This window comes from Oncorhynchus mykiss, chromosome 10 (genome assembly GCF_013265735.2).
Source record: "Oncorhynchus mykiss isolate Arlee chromosome 10, USDA_OmykA_1.1, whole genome shotgun sequence".
Classification (NCBI taxonomy): Eukaryota; Metazoa; Chordata; class Actinopteri; order Salmoniformes; family Salmonidae; genus Oncorhynchus; species Oncorhynchus mykiss.
In genome coordinates this window covers 77339135-77357227 of record NC_048574.1, presented here as the reverse complement: position 1 = coordinate 77357227, position 18093 = coordinate 77339135, and the positions used below count along the sequence as shown (strand labels likewise).

At 41.5% G+C, this 18093-nt stretch overlaps 1 protein-coding gene and 1 non-coding gene across 2 annotated transcripts; both read right to left on the bottom strand.

The window, feature by feature from the left end:
* Positions 1-6539: 6539 nt before the first annotated feature.
* Positions 6540-12236, bottom strand: LOC110519101. Its single transcript, XR_005034362.1, has 4 exons — positions 12079-12236; positions 11848-11990; positions 8140-8234; positions 6540-7065 (listed from the first exon to the last, which is right to left on the bottom strand). It is a non-coding gene; the product is annotated as an uncharacterized LOC110519101 (transcript).
* Positions 12237-12848: 612 nt separating this feature from the next.
* On the bottom strand, positions 12849-15813 carry LOC110533221 (centrosomal protein of 135 kDa). Its single transcript, XM_036989392.1, has 5 exons — positions 15694-15813; positions 14000-14075; positions 13781-13882; positions 13238-13695; positions 12849-12866 (listed from the first exon to the last, which is right to left on the bottom strand). The coding sequence occupies exons 2-5, from the start codon at positions 14058-14060 to the stop codon at positions 12849-12851; spliced, it is 639 nt and encodes a 212-aa protein (XP_036845287.1). The 5' UTR covers positions 14061-14075; positions 15694-15813.
* Positions 15814-18093: the final 2280 nt, after the last annotated feature.

Sequence of the window (18093 nt, the reverse complement as noted above, 5' to 3'; positions counted from 1 at the left end):
AGCAGACCGTCTTTTGATCTGCATGTGGGGAAAGGGGATAGCTACTAAGGTAAACAACTGAATGCATTCTTCCGCTTTTAACACAACCCCTCTGAATCAGAGAGGTGCGGGGGGCTCCCTTACTCAACGTCCATGTCATCGGCACCCGGGGAGCAGATGTTGTTGGGGTGTTAACTGCCTTTCAGTTACTGGCCCAATGCTCTTAACCGCTAGACTAGCCTTCATCCCTAGTGTGTTACTGGCCCAATGCTCTTAACCGCTAGACTAGCCTTCATCCCTAGTGTGTTACTGGCCCAATGCTCTTAACCGCTAGACTAGCCTTCATCCCTAGTGTGTTACTGGCCCAATGCTCTTAACCGCTAGACTAGCCTTCATCCCTAGTGTGTTACTGGCCCAATGCTCTTAACCGCTAGACTAGCCTTCATACCTATTGTGTTACTGGCCCAATGCTCTTAACCGCTAGACTAGCCTTCATCCCTAGTGTGTTACTGGCCCAATGCTCTTAACCGCTAGACTAGCCTTCATCCCTAGTGTGTTACTGGCCCAATGCTCTTAACCGCTAGACTTCGTCCCTAGTGTGTTACTGGCCCAATGCTCTTAACCGCTAGACTAGCCGTCGTCCCTAGAATGTTACTGGGTAAAAGACCAGGCAGGCTTTTGAGTATCCAAAGAGGAGAGAATTCAGGAACATATTTTCTTTCTACTCTTTGTAACAAAGGGAAATGGCGCCAAAGGACATTTAAACACATCTTGACAATGTATTAATGTTGACATTATCCAAATTAAACAGAGTTGACCCTTTTCACCCTTTTCATGCTGAATGACTCAGACTCCAACCATACTATGTACAACCTGTCCTTCTAATATTCACTAGTGAAGTCACCATCATGAATTGTCAAATTAGAATCATTTTTAATTAAGGCAATAATTACAGCTCATGCTTCCTGCATATCATGAGTGGTCCTATGCTCACTTTAGGAACGCGTACAGAACATTACAGTCCTTTATAGCATGGTTCCAGCAATTATGTAAATGCCTAACCAGGTCAGCTCAAAGGGTTTGAAAATGGTTTGAGATACAGTGTCCTCTGTAATTAATGGGACAGGGAAGCATTTTATATTATTTTGGCTCTATACTCCAAAATATTGTATTTGAAATCAAACAATGACTATAAGGTTAAAGTGCAGACTGTCACCTTTAATTGGAAGCAGTGTCAGTGCAATAACTGTTCCTTTGGAGCTTCATGAAATAGGTTTCCATGGCAGAGTCGCCGCACACAAGAATAAGATCATTATGCGCAATGCCAAGCATCGGCTGAAGTGGTGTAAAGCTTGTCGCCATTTGACTCTGGAGCAGTGGAAATGCGTTCTCTATAGTGATGAATCACACTTCACCATCTAGCAGTCTGACAAACAAATCTGGGTTTGGTGGATGCCAGGAGAACGCTACCTGCCTCAATGCATAGTGCCAACTGTAAAGTTTGGTGGAGGAGGAACAATTTTCTTTGCTGTTTGAGCATGACAATGCCCCCGTGCACAAAGTGAGGCCCATTCAGAAATGTTTTGTCGAGATTTGGTGTGGAAGAAATTACTGGCCTGCACAGAACCCTGACTTCAACCTCATCGAACTCCTTAGGGATGAATTGGAATGCCAACTGCGAGCCAGGCCTAATCGCCAAACATCAGTGCCGACCTCACAAATGCTCCTGTGGCTGAATGGAAGCAAGTCCCTGCTGCAATGTTCCAACATCTAGTGGAAAGTCTTCCCAGAAGTTTCTGACACACAGGAGCTTGGTAGCTAGTCCTCAAAGTATGAGTGAATTCACTGTCCTTTTAACCAAATTCAAGACAAAATGCACCCCCAACCTGAGTGAACATTTCTTAGCACATTTCTAGTAAAAATAAAAGACATGAACACACACCCAGATTATAATCTAATACATTTGAATGTTCTGACCAGACAGCAGGGATGTTCCTGATAACCAGTCAACTCAACATACAACCCAGTCACTTTAAAAATACATCAACCAGAAAACATACAATGCAATAAATATCCAAATGTGCAGCTCTTTAAAAGCTCTTGGAAAAAAACAAACACAACAATTTAATTCACACAGTAATATAAATTTTGTCAATTCAAGTAGTCATTACACCTCTCCTAGCATCGGTGACCTCGGGACTTCCATGGAAATGTCTCTGCCCCGCAGCCTGGTCTCAGACCATTTTGTATCATTCTGTATGTAAATCCGAGACACTCCATTTTGTAGGATATGTTATGTTTGGTATGGTTACGTAATATAGATGGTTACTTTTAAGGCATAAACTAAAATAGGGTGGTTGGTCAGTGTGGAAGGTAAGCAAACATCTAGCAACACAAAGGTTTGGATTTGGACAACTTTAGCATTTTCATCATGGACAACATTAGCATTTTTGCTAATTAGCAACTTTTCAACTACTTACTATATTTGATCTACTTTGCAACTACTTAGCATGTTAGCTAACCCTTCCCCTGACCCTAACCTTAACTCTTTTAGCTAACCCTTCCCCTGATCCCAACCTTAACTCTTTTAGCTAACCCTTCCCCTGACCCTAACCTTAACTCTTTTAGCTAACCCTTCCCCTGATCCCAACCTTAATCCTTTTAGCTAACACTTCACCTTACCCTAACCTTAACATTTTTAGCTAATCCTTCACCTAACCCTAACCTTAACCTTTTTAGCTAACCCTTCCCCTAACCTTAACTATGTTAGCTAACCCTTCATCTGACCCTAACCTTAACCCTTTTAACTAACTCTTTTAGCTAACCCTTCATCTGACGCTAACCTTAACCCTTTTAGCTAACCCTTCACAAAACATTTTAGCTAACCCTAACCCTGACCCTAACCTTAACCCTGTTAGCTAACCCTTCACCTAACCCTAACCTTAACCATTTTAGTTAACCCTTCCCCTGACCCTAACTGTAACCATTTTTAGCTAACCCTTCACCTAACCCTAACCTTAACCATTTTAGCTAACCCTTCCCCTGACCCTAACTGTAACCATTTTAGCTAACCCTTCACCTAACCCTAACCTTAACCATTTTAGCTAACCCTTCCCCTGACCCTACTGTAACCTTAACCATTTTAGCTAACCCTTCCCCTAACCCTAACTGTAACCATTTTAGCTAAACCTTCCCCTTTGACTTAGCTTAACCAGTACTAAGAAACCAATGGGATAGTCCCAAAAGTGCAAACTCTGCGCAACTAGAAACACATTGCTCTTATTGACTAAAATATCTCTAAAACCGATTGTCCTGTACGTATCCCCCCCAAATAAAGCACAGTATTTGACATAGCTATGTACTGAACTTTGGGACAGTTCTGGTTCCACCTGCTCAGTCCCCCAGAACCACTAACACATTACAACATAATCAAACAATGCATAAAGTTATCATATCTGGTCAATTTGAGAAAATACATCTTATCAGTCTATTAGAGTTGAAAAAAAAGCATAAATTTCTATATTGGTGTGCTGTCAAAAGGAACGTAACAAAATGTCATATTGGAGTGAAGTGTCCTTGTGGGTCAGTAGACTACACTGGGTGTAATATTGGAGTAAAGTGTCCTTGTGGGTCAGTATCCTACACTGGGTGTAATATTGGAGTAAAGTGTCCTTGTGGGTCAGTATCCTACACTGGGTGTAATATTGGAGTAAAGTGTCCTTGTGGGTCAGTATCCTACACTGGGTGTAATATTGGAGTAAAGTGTCCTTGTGGGTCAGTAGACTACACTGGGTGTAATATTGGAGTAAAGTGTCCTTGTGGGTCAGTATCCTACACTGGGTGTAATATTGGAGTAAAGTGTCCTTGTGGGTCAGTAGACTACACTGGGTGTAATATTGTAGTAAAGTGTCCTTGTGGGTCAGTAGCCTACACTGGGTGTAATATTGGAGTAAAGTGTCCTTGTGGGTCAGTATCCTACACTGGGTGTAATATTGGAGTAAAGTGTCCTTGTGGGTCAGTAGACTACACTGGGTGTAATATTGGAGTAAAGTGTCCTTGTGGGTCAGTAGCCTACACTGGGTGTAATATTGGAGTAAAGTGTCCTTGTGGGTCAGTATCCTACACTGGGTGTAATATTGGAGTAAAGTGTCCTTGTGGGTCAGTATCCTACACTGGGTGTAATATTAGAGTAAAGTGTCCTTGTGGGTCAGTATCCTACACTGGGTGTAATATTAGAGTAAAGTGTCCTTGTGGGTCAGTAGACTACACTGGGTGTAATATTGGAGTAAAGTGTCCTTGTGGGTCAGTATCCTACACTGGGTGTAATATTGGAGTAAAGTGTCCTTGTGGGTCAGTAGCCTACACTGGGTGTAATATTGGAGTAAAGTGTCCTTGTGGGTCAGTAGACTACACTGGGTGTAATATTGGAGTAAAGTGTCTGTGTGGGTCAGTATCCTACACTGGGTGTAATATTGGAGTAAAGTGTCTGTGTGGGTCAGTATCCTACACTGGGTGTAATATTGGAGTAAAGTGTCCTTGTGGGTCAGTATCCTACACTGGGTGTAATATTGGAGTGAAGTGTCCTTGTGGGTCAGTAGCCTACACTGGGTGTAATATTGGAGTAAAGTGTCCTTGTGGGTCAGTATCCTACACTGGTTGTAATATTGGAGTAAAGTGTCCTTGTGGGTCAGTAGACTACACTGGGTGTAATATTGGAGTAAAGTGTCCTTGTGGGTCAGTAGACTACACTGGGTGTAATATTGGAGTGAAGTGTCCTTGTGGGTCAGTATCCTACACTGGGTGTAATATTGGAGTAAAGTGTCCTTGTGGGTCAGTAGACTACACTGGGTGTAATATTGGAGTGAAGTGTCCTTGTGGGTCAGTAGACTACACTGGGTGTAATATTGGAGTAAAGTGTCCTTGTGGGTCAGTATCCTACACTGGGTGTAATATTGGAGTAAAGTGTCCTTGTGGGTCAGTATCCTACACTGGGTGTAATATTGGAGTGAAGTGTCCTTGTGGGTCAGTAGACTACACTGGGTGTAATATTGGAGTAAAGTGTCCTTGTGGGTCAGTAGACTACGCAGGATGTAATATTGGAGTAAAGTGTCCTTGTGGGTCAGTAGACTACACTGGGTGTAATATTGGAGTGAAGTGTCCTTGTGGGTCAGTATCCTACACTGGGTGTAATATTGGAGTAAAGTGTCCTTGTGGGTCAGTATCCTACACTGGGTGTAATATTGGAGTAAAGTGTCCGTGTGGGTCAGTAGACTACACAGGATGTAATATTGGAGTAAAGTGTCCGTGTGGGTCAGTAGCCTACACTGGGTGTAATATTGGAGTAAAGTGTCCTTGTGGGTCAGTAGCCTACACTGGGTGTAATATTGGAGTGAAGTGTCCTTGTGGGTCAGTAGACTACACTGGGTGTAATATTGGAGTAAAGTGTCCGTGTGGGTCAGTAGCCTACACTGGGTGTAATATTGGAGTAAAGTGTCTGTGTGGGTCAGTATCCTACACTGGGTGTAATATTGGAGTGAAGTGTCCTTGTGGGTCAGTAGACTACACTGGGTGTAATATTGGAGTAAAGTGTCCGTGTGGGTCAGTAGCCTACACTGGGTGTAATATTGGAGTAAAGTGTCTGTGTGGGTCAGTATCCTACACTGGGTGTAATATTGGAGTAAAGTGTCCTTGTGGGTCAGTAGACTACACTGGGTGTAATATTGGAGTAAAGTGTCCTTGTGGGTCAGTATCCTACACTGGGTGTAATATTGGAGTAAAGTGTCCTTGTGGGTCAGTATCCTACACTGGGTGTAATATTGGAGTAAAGTGTCCGTGTGGGTCAGTAGACTACACTGGGTGTAATATTGGAGTGAAGTGTCCGTGTGGGTCAGTATCCTACACTGGGTGTAATATTGGAGTAAAGTGTCCGTGTGGGTCAGTAGCCTACGCAGGATGTAATATTACCTTATTTGGCCAAACAATTATGAACTAATACACCACTGGACGATAGGTTCAGATACAAGGTATCATGTGGTTAACTTGGGCTTATTCAGAAAATGTGTGGGTGGTTGGAATCAGGCAGTATGTGTAACTAAAGTTCACAGTCAACTGAAAGTTCATGTCCCAGAATACTGCACAGATGTTCTAAATGTGAATATTTGATCCAACAGGAGTGTTGTGTCGCTAATTGGGCAGAGTTTGCACTTTTGGGACAATCCCATTGGTTCCATTGTACTGGGTAAGCTAAGTAAAAATAATAATAATAGTAAAAGAACATTACCAGAGAGAAGTCAAAGACAAAACTGATCCTAGATCAGCACTCTTATTACTCTGGGACTCTCTGTGAATACAGGCTCTGGTCACATGTCCATGGATGACACAACCCATCTAGTGTCCACTCTGGTATTGCTAGAACTTTTATGATAAGGAATATTTTCTATTAACTAAAGTATTTTTACTGCGCTATGTCAGTTATATTTAGAAGGAAAACACGAGTTACTATTTGTATATTATAACACTTAGTAATACAGTATACTTGACAAGCAGATGACATACCTGGATCACAGTATATAGATGTATTTAATCAGTAGAATGAACACATGGAACACATGGAACATAATGGAAGCAAACATAGAACACTGCTGCATTTCAAATGGATTGATAACTGTAAAAACTTCAATGAAACAGTATCTTGTTAAATTGGTATATGTACACCATATAGGTAAAAATGTAAACCACAGTTAGAGCCTACGAGACCACAGTTCCACTCCCCTGGGCCTGATAAACGGTAGACTCCACATAGCACTGGTCTCTTTAAAGACAGGAATACATCTTTCAATGTAGTTAGTTCCACATAGAAACAAAAACAGGTTAAGATTAACAGGCAAAACCAGAACAACTCCATAAGATATGGGGTTACCTTCGCTACTATAATTAGACTACGGTGTGAACGGTTTTTCACACACCCAGTGTTTTGGAATACACGGTCCATCCTTCCAACTCTTCAATGGGTCTGATGCCGTCTGTGAGATCTCAACACAAGCCGCCTCGTCATTCAAGTTATTAGGTTCCCCTTCCATCCAATACCTATAAACCACACAGTGAATCAGAGTTGAAAATCATCCAATACAAGTCCCCAGGCTCAGTTGTTACCATTCTACATAGAGAATCAGACAGTTAAACTAGTCCCCAGGCTCAGTTGTTACCATTCTACATAGAGAATCAGAGAGTTAACCTAGTCCCCAGGCTCAGTTGTTACCATTCTACATAGAGAATCAGACAGTTAACATAGTCCCCAGGCTCAGTTGTTACCATTCTACATAGAGAATCAGAGAGTTAACCTAGTCCCCAGGCTCAGTTGTTACCATTCTACATAGAGAATCAGAGAGTTAACCTAGTCCCCAGGCTCAGTTGTTACCATTCTACAGAGAGAATAAGACAGTTAACCTAGTCCCCAGGCTCAGTTGTTACCATTCTTACAGAGAGAATCAGACAGTTAACCTAGTCCCCAGGCTCAGTTGTTACCATTCTTACAGAGAGAATCAGACAGTTAACCTAGTCCCCAGGCTCAGTTGTTACCATTCTACATAGAGAATCAGACAGTTACCCTAGTCCCCAGGCTCAGATGTTACCATTCTACATAGAGAATCAGACAGTTAACCTAGTCCCCAGGCTCAGTTGTTACCATTCTTACAGAGAGAATCAGACAGTTAACCTAGTCCCCAGGCTCAGTTGTTACCATTCTACATAGAGAATCAGACAGTTAACATAGTCCCCAGGCTCAGTTGTTACCATTCTACATAGAGAATCAGACAGTTAACCTAGTCCCCAGGCTCAGTTGTTACCATTCTACAGAGAGAATCAGACAGTTAACCTAGTCCCCAGGCTCAATTGTTACCATTCTACAGAGATAATCAGACAGTTAACCTAGTCCCCAGGCTCAGTTGTTACCATTCTACAGAGAGAATCAGACAGTTAACCTAGTCCCCAGGCTCAGATGTTACCATTCTACAGAGATAATCAGACAGTTAACCTAGTCCCCAGGCTCAGTTGTTACCATTCTACAGAGAGGGAGAGAGAGAGCTGGCTGAGGACGAGATTATCAGACTGTAAAAAGTCACAGCAGAAAAGTGTAAAAGTCCTCCAGAACCTGTTCCTTACGTAGGTTTAAATGGTGTGCTGCCAACCCACTGCCAGATTCTGTCTTTTTTATATGTACCAATCCAGACATTCTTCTTAAATCCGTGGATAAATATCTAGAATAGAGTTGTGGATAAAAAACAATGGCCATTATTTCATCTCCACAGCAGAGAAACACTTTTACATGTTATAAATAATATTAGTAGTAGTAGTAGTAGTAGTTGTCTAGTAGTAGTAGTAGTAGTCTAATAGTAGTTGTAATATAATGTAGTCAGCCTGGTTACTAGACATACAAGGGGATTTAGGGTGTTTGAAAAGGTGCTGAGTACTTCCATATATTCCTTCCTCAGAACTCACAAAAACAATACAAAACTGGTGCAGAACACTGGTGCAAACTCATGATGCTCGAGGGGAAGCGTGCTCAGACCACAGACCAAGCTCTGACGACTGCAATAAGGCAGTTCACAATGATCTAGCAAGCTGGGAGAGTACTTGATGGAAACAGAGTGTTTTGTTTAATCATTTTAGTTTTAATCTTTCCCCAACCCATAGCTCTAACCTTAACCACTAACCATAGCTCTAACCTTAACCACTAACCATAGACACTAACCTTAACTACTAACCATAGATACTAACCTTAACCACTAACCATAGATACTAACCTTAACCACTAACCATAGATACTAACCTTAACCACTAACCATAGCTCTAACCTTAACCACTAACCATAGATACTAACCTTAACCACTAACCATAGATACTAACCTTAACCACTAACCATAGATACTAACCTTAACCACTAACCATAGCTCTAACCTTAACCACTAACCATAGCTCTAACCTTAACCACTAACCATAGACACTAACCTTAACTACTAACCATAGATACTAACCTTAACCACTAACCATAGATACTAACCTTAACCACTAACCATAGCTCTAACCTTAACCACTAACCATAGCTCTAACCTTAACCACTAACCATAGATACTAACCTTAACCACTAACCATAGATACTAACCTTAACCACTAACCATAGATACTAACCTTAACCACTAACCATAGCTCTAACCTTAACCACTAACCATAGATACTAACCTTAACCACTAACCATAGCTCTAACCTTAACCACTAACCATAGCTCTAACCTTAACCACTAACCATAGCTCTAACCTTAACCACTAACCATAGATACTAACCTTAACCACTAACCATAGATACTAACCTTAACCACTAACCATAGATACTAACCTTAACCACTAACCATAGCTCTAACCTTAACCACTAACCATAGATACTAACCTTAACCACTAACCATAGATACTAACCTTAACCACTAACCATAGATACTAACCTTAACCACTAACCATAGCTCTAACCTTAACCACTAACCATAGATACTAACCTTAACCACTAACCATAGCTCTAACCTTAACCACTAACCATAGATACTAACCTTAACCACTAACCATAGATACTAACCTTAACCACTAACCATAGATACTAACCTTAACCACTAACCATATATACTAACCTTAACCACTAACCATAGCTCCTAACCTTAACCACTAACCATAGATACTAACCTTAACCACTAACCATAGATACTAACCTTAACCACTAACCATAGATACTAACCTTAACCACTAACCATAGCTCTAACCTTAACCACTAACCATAGATACTAACCTTAACCACTAACCATAGATACTAACCTTAACCACTAACCATAGATACTAACCTTAACCACTAACCATAGATACTAACCTTAACCACTAACCATAGATACTAACCTTAACCACTAACCATAGCTCTAACCTTAACCACTAACCATAGATACTAACCTTAACCACTAACCATAGATACTAACCTTAACCACTAACCATAGATACTAACCTTAACCACTAACCATAGATACTAACCTTAACCACTAACCATAGCTCTAACCTTAACCACTAACCATAGATACTAACCTTAACCACTAACCATAGATACTAACCTTAACCACTAACCATAGATACTAACCTTAACCACTAACCATAGATACTAACCTTAACCACTAACCATAGCTCTAACCTTAACCACTAACCATAGATACTAACCTTAACCACTAACCATAGATACTAACCTTAACCACTAACCATAGATACTAACCTTAACCACTAACCATAGATACTAACCTTAACCACTAACCATAGCTCTAACCTTAACCACTAACCATAGCTCTAACCTTAACCACTAACCATAGATACTAACCTTAACCACTAACCATAGATACTAACCTTAACCACTAACCATAGCTCTAACCTTAACCACTAACCATAGATACTAACCTTAACCACTAACCATAGCTCTAACCTTAACCACTAACCATAGCTCTAACCTTAACCACTAACCATAGATACTAACCTTAACCACTAACCATAGCTCTAACCTTAACCACTAACCATAGCTCTAACCTTCACCCCTAACCATAGACACTAACCTTCACCCCTAACCATAGACACTAACCTTAACCACTAACCATAGCTCTAACCTTAACCACTAACCATAGCTCTAACCTTAACCACTAACCATAGATACTAACCTTAACCACTAACCATAGATACTAACCTTAACCACTAACCATAGCTCTAACCTTAACCACTAACCATAGATACTAACCTTAACCACTAACCATAGCTCTAACCTTAACCACTAACCATAGCTCTAACCTTAACCACTAACCAAAGATACTAACCTTAACCACTAACCATAGCTCTAACCTTAACCACTAACCATAGCTCTAACCTTCACCCCTAACCATAGACACTAACCTTCACCCCTAACCATAGACACTAACCTTAACCCCTAACCATAGACACTAACCTTAACTACTAACCATAGCTCTAACCTTAACTACTAACCATAGCTCTAACCTTAACCACTAACCATAGCCACTAACCATTTTTGAAATGTTTCGGTTTTACCCCTGTAACCACACAGAATTAACCCTGTAACCACACAGAATTAACCCTGTAACCACACAGAATTAACCCTGTAACCACACACAATTAACCCTGTAACCACACACAATTAACCCTGTAACTACACAGAATTAACCCTGTAACCACACAGAATTAACCCTGTAACCACACAGAAATAACCCTGTAACCACACAGAATTAACCCTGTAACCACACAGAATTAACCCTGTAACCACACAGAATTAACCCTGTAACCACACAGAATTAACCCTGTAACCACACAGAATTAACCCTGTAACCACACAGAATTAACCCTGTAACCACACAGAATTAACCCTGTAACCACACAGAATTAACCCTGTAACCACACACAATTAACCCTGTAACCACACACAATTAACCCTGTAACTACACAGAATTAACCCTGTAACCACACAGAATTAACCCTGTAACCACACAGAAATAACCCTGTAACCACACAGAATTAACCCTGTAACCACACAGAATTAACCCTGTAACCACACAGAATTAACCCTGTAACCACACAGAATTAACCCTGTAACCACACAGAATTAACCCTGTAACCACACAGAATTAACCCTGTAAACACACATAATTAACCCTGTAACCACACAGAATTAACCCTGTAACCACACAGAATTATACCTGTAACCACACAGAATTAAACATGTTGAAAACGAATGAGAGATAATAATAATAATGAAACAGTAGTATTGTAGTATTAATAATGTATTATCTATTACCTGTTCTTCTCTGCTGTTTATAATAACCAACTCTCCTCCCATTGTTCTGCACTCCCTCTGACCGGCCCCAGATGAGTCCATCGTGGAGGAGACATAATAACAGCTGGTGCCAAACTTCCACCATCCATCCAGACAGGGTTTCTCTGAGATAAACACAACAGAACAGCAGGCATTTAAAAGTATGAAATAAAATTATACTTCTAAAATAAGAAAATGAAAGACTCCACTCACCATAGAACCTAAGCCTCGTTTTGAACTGGTCTCTCTCAGTGGTTGTGGTATTGAGACTATTCTGTAGCTGGTCTCTCTCAGTGGTCCTGGTATTTAGACTATTCTGTAACTGGTCTCTCTCTTTGGTCCGTGAGTTAAGATAATTTTTTAATTGATCCCTTTCAGCAGTCATGACTTTAAGACTATTTTGTTGCCTGTCCCTGTCTATGGTCCTTGTGGTGAGACTATTTTGTAGCTGGTCTCTCTCTTTGGTCCTGGTATTTAGGCTATTCTGTAGCTGGTCTCTCTCTGTGGTCCTGGTATTTAGGCTATTCTGTAGCTGGTTTCTCTCCTTAGTTTTGGTATTTAGACTATTCTGTAGCTGGTCTCTCTCTTTGGTCCTGGTATTTAGGCTATTCTGTAGCTGGTCTCTCTCTGTGGTCCTGGTATTTAGGCTATTCTGTAGCTGGTTTCTCTCCTTAGTTTTGGTATTTAGACTATTCTGTAGCTGGTCTCTCTCTGTGGTCCTGGTATTTAGGCTATTCTGTAGCTGGTTTCTCTCCTTAGTTTTGGTATTTAGACTATTCTGTAGCTGGTCTCTCTCCTGAGTTATTGTGGTGAGAGTATTCTGCAACTGGTCTTTCTCCTTAGTTTTGGTTGTGAGACTATTCTGTAGCTGGTTTCTCTCTGTGGTCCTGGTATTTAGACTATTCTGTAGCTGGTTTTTCTCTGTGGTCCTGGTATTTAGACTATTCTGCAACTGGTCTCTCTCTTTTGTCCGTGAGTTAAGACTATTCTTTAATTGATCCCTTTCAGCAGTCATAACTTTAAGACTATTTTGCTGCTGGTCCCTGTCTTTGGTCCTCGTGGTGAGACTATTCTGTAGCTGGTCTCTCTCTTTAGTCAGGGTGTTGTAACTGCTCTGTAGCTCGTCTCTCTCTTTAGTTAAGGTGTTGTAACTGCTCTGTAGCTCGTCTCTCTCTTTAGTTAAGGTGTTGTAACTGCTCTGTAGCTCGTCTCTCTCTTTAGTTAAGGTGTTGTAACTGCTCTGTAGCTCGTCTCTCTCTTTAGTTAAGGTGTTGTAACTGCTTTGTACCTCGTCTCTCTCTTTAGTTAAGGTGTTGTAACTGCTCTGTAGCTCGTCTCTCTCTTTGGTTAAGGTGTTGTAACTGCTTTGTACCTCGTCTCTCTCTTTAGTTAAGGTGTTGTAACTGCTCTGTAGCTCGTCTCTCTCTTTGGTTAAGGTGTTGTAACTGCTCTGTAGCTCGTCTCTCTCTTTAGTTAAGGTGTTGTAACTGCTCTGTAGCTCGTCTCTCTCTTTGGTTAAGGTGTTGTAACTGCTCTGTAGCTCGTCTCTCTCTTTAGTTAAGGTGTTGTAACTGCTCTGTAGCTCGTCTCTCTCTTTAGTTAAGGTGTTGTAACTGCTCTGTAGCTCGTCTCCCTCTTTAGTCAAGGTGTTGTAACTGCTCTGTAGCTCGTCTCTCTCTTTAGTTAAGGTGTTGTAACTGCTCTGTAGCTCGTCTCCCTCTTTTGTCAAGTTATTATAACTGGTTGGTTGCAGATCTCCTTGTTTAGTCAGAAGGCTGTAACTGGTCTGTTGGTCTCCCTCTGTTGAGTAGTGATGATCAATGACTCCATCTGTAAAAGGGAAAAGTTGATCAAATATTCAATTATGTTTAACTATCACACCATTAAAGTTTACAAAACAGCATTATAAACTTACAGTAGACAGACAGGCCTATGATCCCAGCCAATAGAAGAACACACAGCAGCCCCAGACACACTGCAGCAACTCCAGAGGGTCTCTTCCACCACAGAAAATTTGCTGAATCACAGGGAAATATCATGTAAGATCTTTGAACTCTCTCTGGTAATGTTAAAATACTTATATTATCCAGGATTTGAAGGTACAAAGGCTGTGTGCTTGTACTTGAATTGATACCTGAAAATGTAACACTGGGCTTGTTGGGAGACGTGTCGTCATCAATATCCATGGTCTGCATTGTTGGATTCTTCACCTGTGTTTGTATAGATTGTCTCTTACATTTCTAGAAGTCAAATGCTATATTTTCCTCTGTTACTTCAGCTCAAGTGTAGGTTTGTAACTGTGCCTTATGTGTCGTCAAGGCAAATACTTGAGGTCACCTGACTTAGCTTAAACAGTACAAATGAAACAATAGGATAGTCCCAATCTCTACCCAACTAGTGACACATACACGTTGGTCGAGCTCAAACAAGCACACTTCAGTATTTGACAATTCAGAAAGTATTCAGACCCCTTGACTTTTTCCACATTTTGTTACGTTACAGCCTTATTGTATAATGATTTGTATTTTCTTTAAATCCTCATCGATCTACAAAAAATACCCCATAATGACTAGTATAAACATGTTTTGGGATTTTTTTGCAAATGTATTAAAAAACATAAATACATTATATGCATAAGTATTCAGACCATTATAAGGTATGTCTATACAAGGTCCCACAGTTGACATTGCATGTCAGAGTGAACCAAGCCACGATGACAAAGGAATTGTCCGTAAAAGCTCCGAGACAGGATTGTGTCGAGGTACATATCTGGGGAAGGGTACCAAAAAAGGAAGGTCCCCAAGAACACAGTGGCCTCCATCATTCTTAAATTGAAGTAGTTTGGATCCACCAAGACTCTTCCTAAAGATGGCCGCCCGGCCAAACTGAGCAATCGGGGGGGAAGGCCCTTGGTCAGGGAGGTGACCAAGAACCCAATGGTCATTCTGACAGAGTTCCTCTGTGGAGATGGGAGAACCTTCCAGAAGGACAACCAACTCTGCAGCACTACACCAATTAGGCCTTTATGGTGGAGTGGCCAGACAGATGGTAGAAAAGGACACAACAGTCCGCTTGGAGGTTGCCAAGAGGCACCTAAAGGACTCTCAGACAATGAGAAACAAGAGGCTCTGGTCTGAAGAAAGCAAGATTTGGCCTGAATGCCAAGTGTCAAGTTTGAAGGAAACCTGGCACTATCCCTACGGTGAAGCATGGTGGTGGCAGCATCATACTATGGGGATATTTTTCAGCAGCAGGTACTGGGAGATCAGTCAGGAACGAGGGAAAGATGAACGAAGCAAAGTACAGAGCGCTGAGGACCTCAGACTTGGGCGAAGGTTCACCTTCCAACAGGACAATGACCCTAAGCACACAGCCAAGAGAACTTAGGAGTGGCTTCGGGACAAGTCTCTGAATGTCCTTGAGTTGCCCAACCAGAGCAGGTGTGCCAAGCTCGTAGCGACATTCCCAAGAAGACTCAAGGCTGTATTCGCTGCCATAGGAGATTCAACAAAGTACTGAGTAAAAGGTCTGAATACTTAGGTCAATGTAATATTTCCGGGGTTTTTTTCATTATGGGGTTTTGTGTGTAGATTGATGAGAGGAAAAATACAATTTAATGCATTTCAGAATAAGGCTGTAACGTAACAAACTGTGGAAAAAGTCAAGGGGTCTGAATACTTTACGAATGTATTGTAGATATGTACTTTGTCCCGTTTACTGTTCACCTGCTTAGTCTCCCAGAGACACTAACATATTACATTAGAATCAGACAATACACACACCTCATAAAATGATCATATCTGGTGAAATAGAGAAATACAATCTTACCACAGTCTTTGAGAGTTGAAAACGGATGCATACAAATATGTTAAATGAATGAGCATCAAAGTAAGATTGGAATAATGTGTCCACGTTTTTTATAGTCTGAGAGACCCCACCTTTTGTGTCAACGTCAGCATATCCTTTCAATTTGGTAAAACAATTATGAACTAATATACCACTGGATGGTAGGTTCAGATATAAGTGAAGCTCAAGTCAAACTGAAAGTTCAAGTTACAGAATGCTGCATATAAGTGTTTCATTTCCCCTCTCTCTCAAGCACATGAGCTATAGGGGTCAAAGGTAAACTTTAGGTTAAAAGTAATGGTTGAATGTTCAGTTACTCCAGAATTCTAAAGCTTAGAAAATTTGGAAGGCTGAATGTGTCTATATCTTATTTAAATCCCTGTCAACTGCCATTTTATAACAATGTTCAGTGTTCAAACTGGGTTCTGAACTTTCTAATCCTGTTCCTGTCCTGACCTAATTGCAGAATCCATAGCAGACCTATTGTAACTACTTGTTGAACCCTGTTCAGGAGGAGGGTGCTAGAATGGTTTAGGCCAACAACAGATTCACCAAACTGTCCGTGACAGGCCTAGCTCGTAACATATTAATCACTCTGGAGGCAACATTAGTTATCCCCCCACCCCCTTCTCTTTAATGCATTTGGCATCCTGCAGTCAGCTGGCATATTATAGAGTACCTAGCAGGCCTATAGTAAGATCCCTAGCAGGCCTATTATGGAGTACCTAGCTGGCCTATAGTAGGATCCCTAGCAGGTCTATTATAGAGTACCTAGCAGGCCTATTATAGGATCCCTAGCAGGCCTATTATAGAGTACCTAGCAGGCCTATTATAGGATCCCTAGCAGGCCTATTATAGAGTACCTAGCAGGCCTATTATAGAGTACCTAGCAGGCCTATTATAGGATCCCTAGCAGGCCTATTATAGAGTACCTAGCAGGCCTATTATAGAGTACCTAGCAGGCCTATTATAGAGTACCTAGCAGGCCTATAGTAGGATCCCTAGCAGGCATATTATAGAGTACCTAGCAGGCCTATTATAGAGTACCTAGCAGGCCTATTATAGAGTACCTAGCTGGCCTGTAGTAAGATCCCTAGCAGGCCTATTATAGAGTACCTAGCAGGTCTATTATAGAGTACCTAGCAGGCCTATTATAGGATCCCTAGCAGGCATATTATAGAGTACCTAGCAGGCCTATTATAGAGTACCTAGCAGGCCTATTATAGAGTACCTAGCTGGCCTGTAGTAAGATCCCTAGCAGGCCTATTATAGAGTACCTAGCAGGTCTATTATAGAGTACCTAGCAGGTCTATAGTAGGATCCCTAGCAGGTCTATTATAGAGTACCTAGCTGGCCTATAGTAGGATCCCTAGCAGGCCTATTATAGAGTACCTAGCAGGCCTATAGTAGGATCCCTAGCAGGTCTATTATAGAGTACCTAGCTGGCCTGTAGTAAGATCCCTAGCAGGCCTATTATAGAGTACCTAGCAGGCCTGTAGTAAGATCCCTAGCAGGTCTATTATAGAGTACCTAGCTGGCCTATAGTAGGATCCCTAGCAGGCATATTATAGAGTACCTAGCTGGCCTATAGTAGGATCCCTAGCAGGCCTATTATAGAGTACCTAGCAGGCCTATAGTAGGATCCCTAGCAGGTCTATTATAGAGTACCTAGCTGGCCTATAGTAGGATCCCTAGCAGGTCTATTATAGAGTACCTAGCAGGCCTGTAGTAAGATCCCTAGCAGGTCTATTATAGAGTACCTAGCAGGCCTATAGTAGGATCCCTAGCAGGCATATTATAGAGTACCTAGCTGGCCTATAGTAGGATCCCTAGCAGGCCTATTATAGAGTACCTAGCAGGCCTGTAGTAAGATCCCTAGCAGGTCTATTATAGAGTACCTAGCTGGCCTGTAGTAAGATCCCTAGCAGGCCTATTATAGAGTACCTAGCTGGCCTATAGTAGGATCCCTAGCAGGCCTATAGTAGGATCCCTAGCAGGCCTATTATAGAGTACCTAGCAGGCCTATAGTAGGATCCCTAGCAGGCCTATTATAGAGTACCTAGCTGGCCTATAGTAGGATCCCTAGCAGGCCTATTATAGAGTACCTAGCTGGCCTATAGTAGGATCCCTAGCAGGCATATTATAGAGTACCTAGCTGGCCTATAGTAGGATCCCTAGCAGGCCTATAGTAGGATCCCTAGCAGGCCTATTATAGAGTACCTAGCAGGCCTATAGTAGGATCCCTAGCAGGCCTATTATAGAGTACCTAGCTGGCCTATAGTAGGATCCCTAGCAGGCATATTATAGAGTACCTAGCTGGCCTATAGTAGGATCCCTAGCAGGTCTATTATAGAGTACCTAGCTGGCCTATAGTAGGATCCC

What these genes read in the sequence shown, in the direction of transcription:
- LOC110533221 (XM_036989392.1), bottom strand. Translation starts at nt 14,060, where the DNA reads ATGCAGACCATGGATATTGATGACGACACGTCTCCCAACAAGCCCAGT. An exon ending in GCCCAGTGTTACATTTTCAG is followed by an intron (nt 13,883 to 13,999) that starts GTATCAATTCAA and finishes CCTGTGATTCAG; the next exon opens with CAAATTTTCTGTGGTGGAAG. An exon ending in CATAGGCCTGTCTGTCTACT is followed by an intron (nt 13,696 to 13,780) that starts GTAAGTTTATAA and finishes TCCCTTTTACAG; the next exon opens with ATGGAGTCATTGATCATCAC.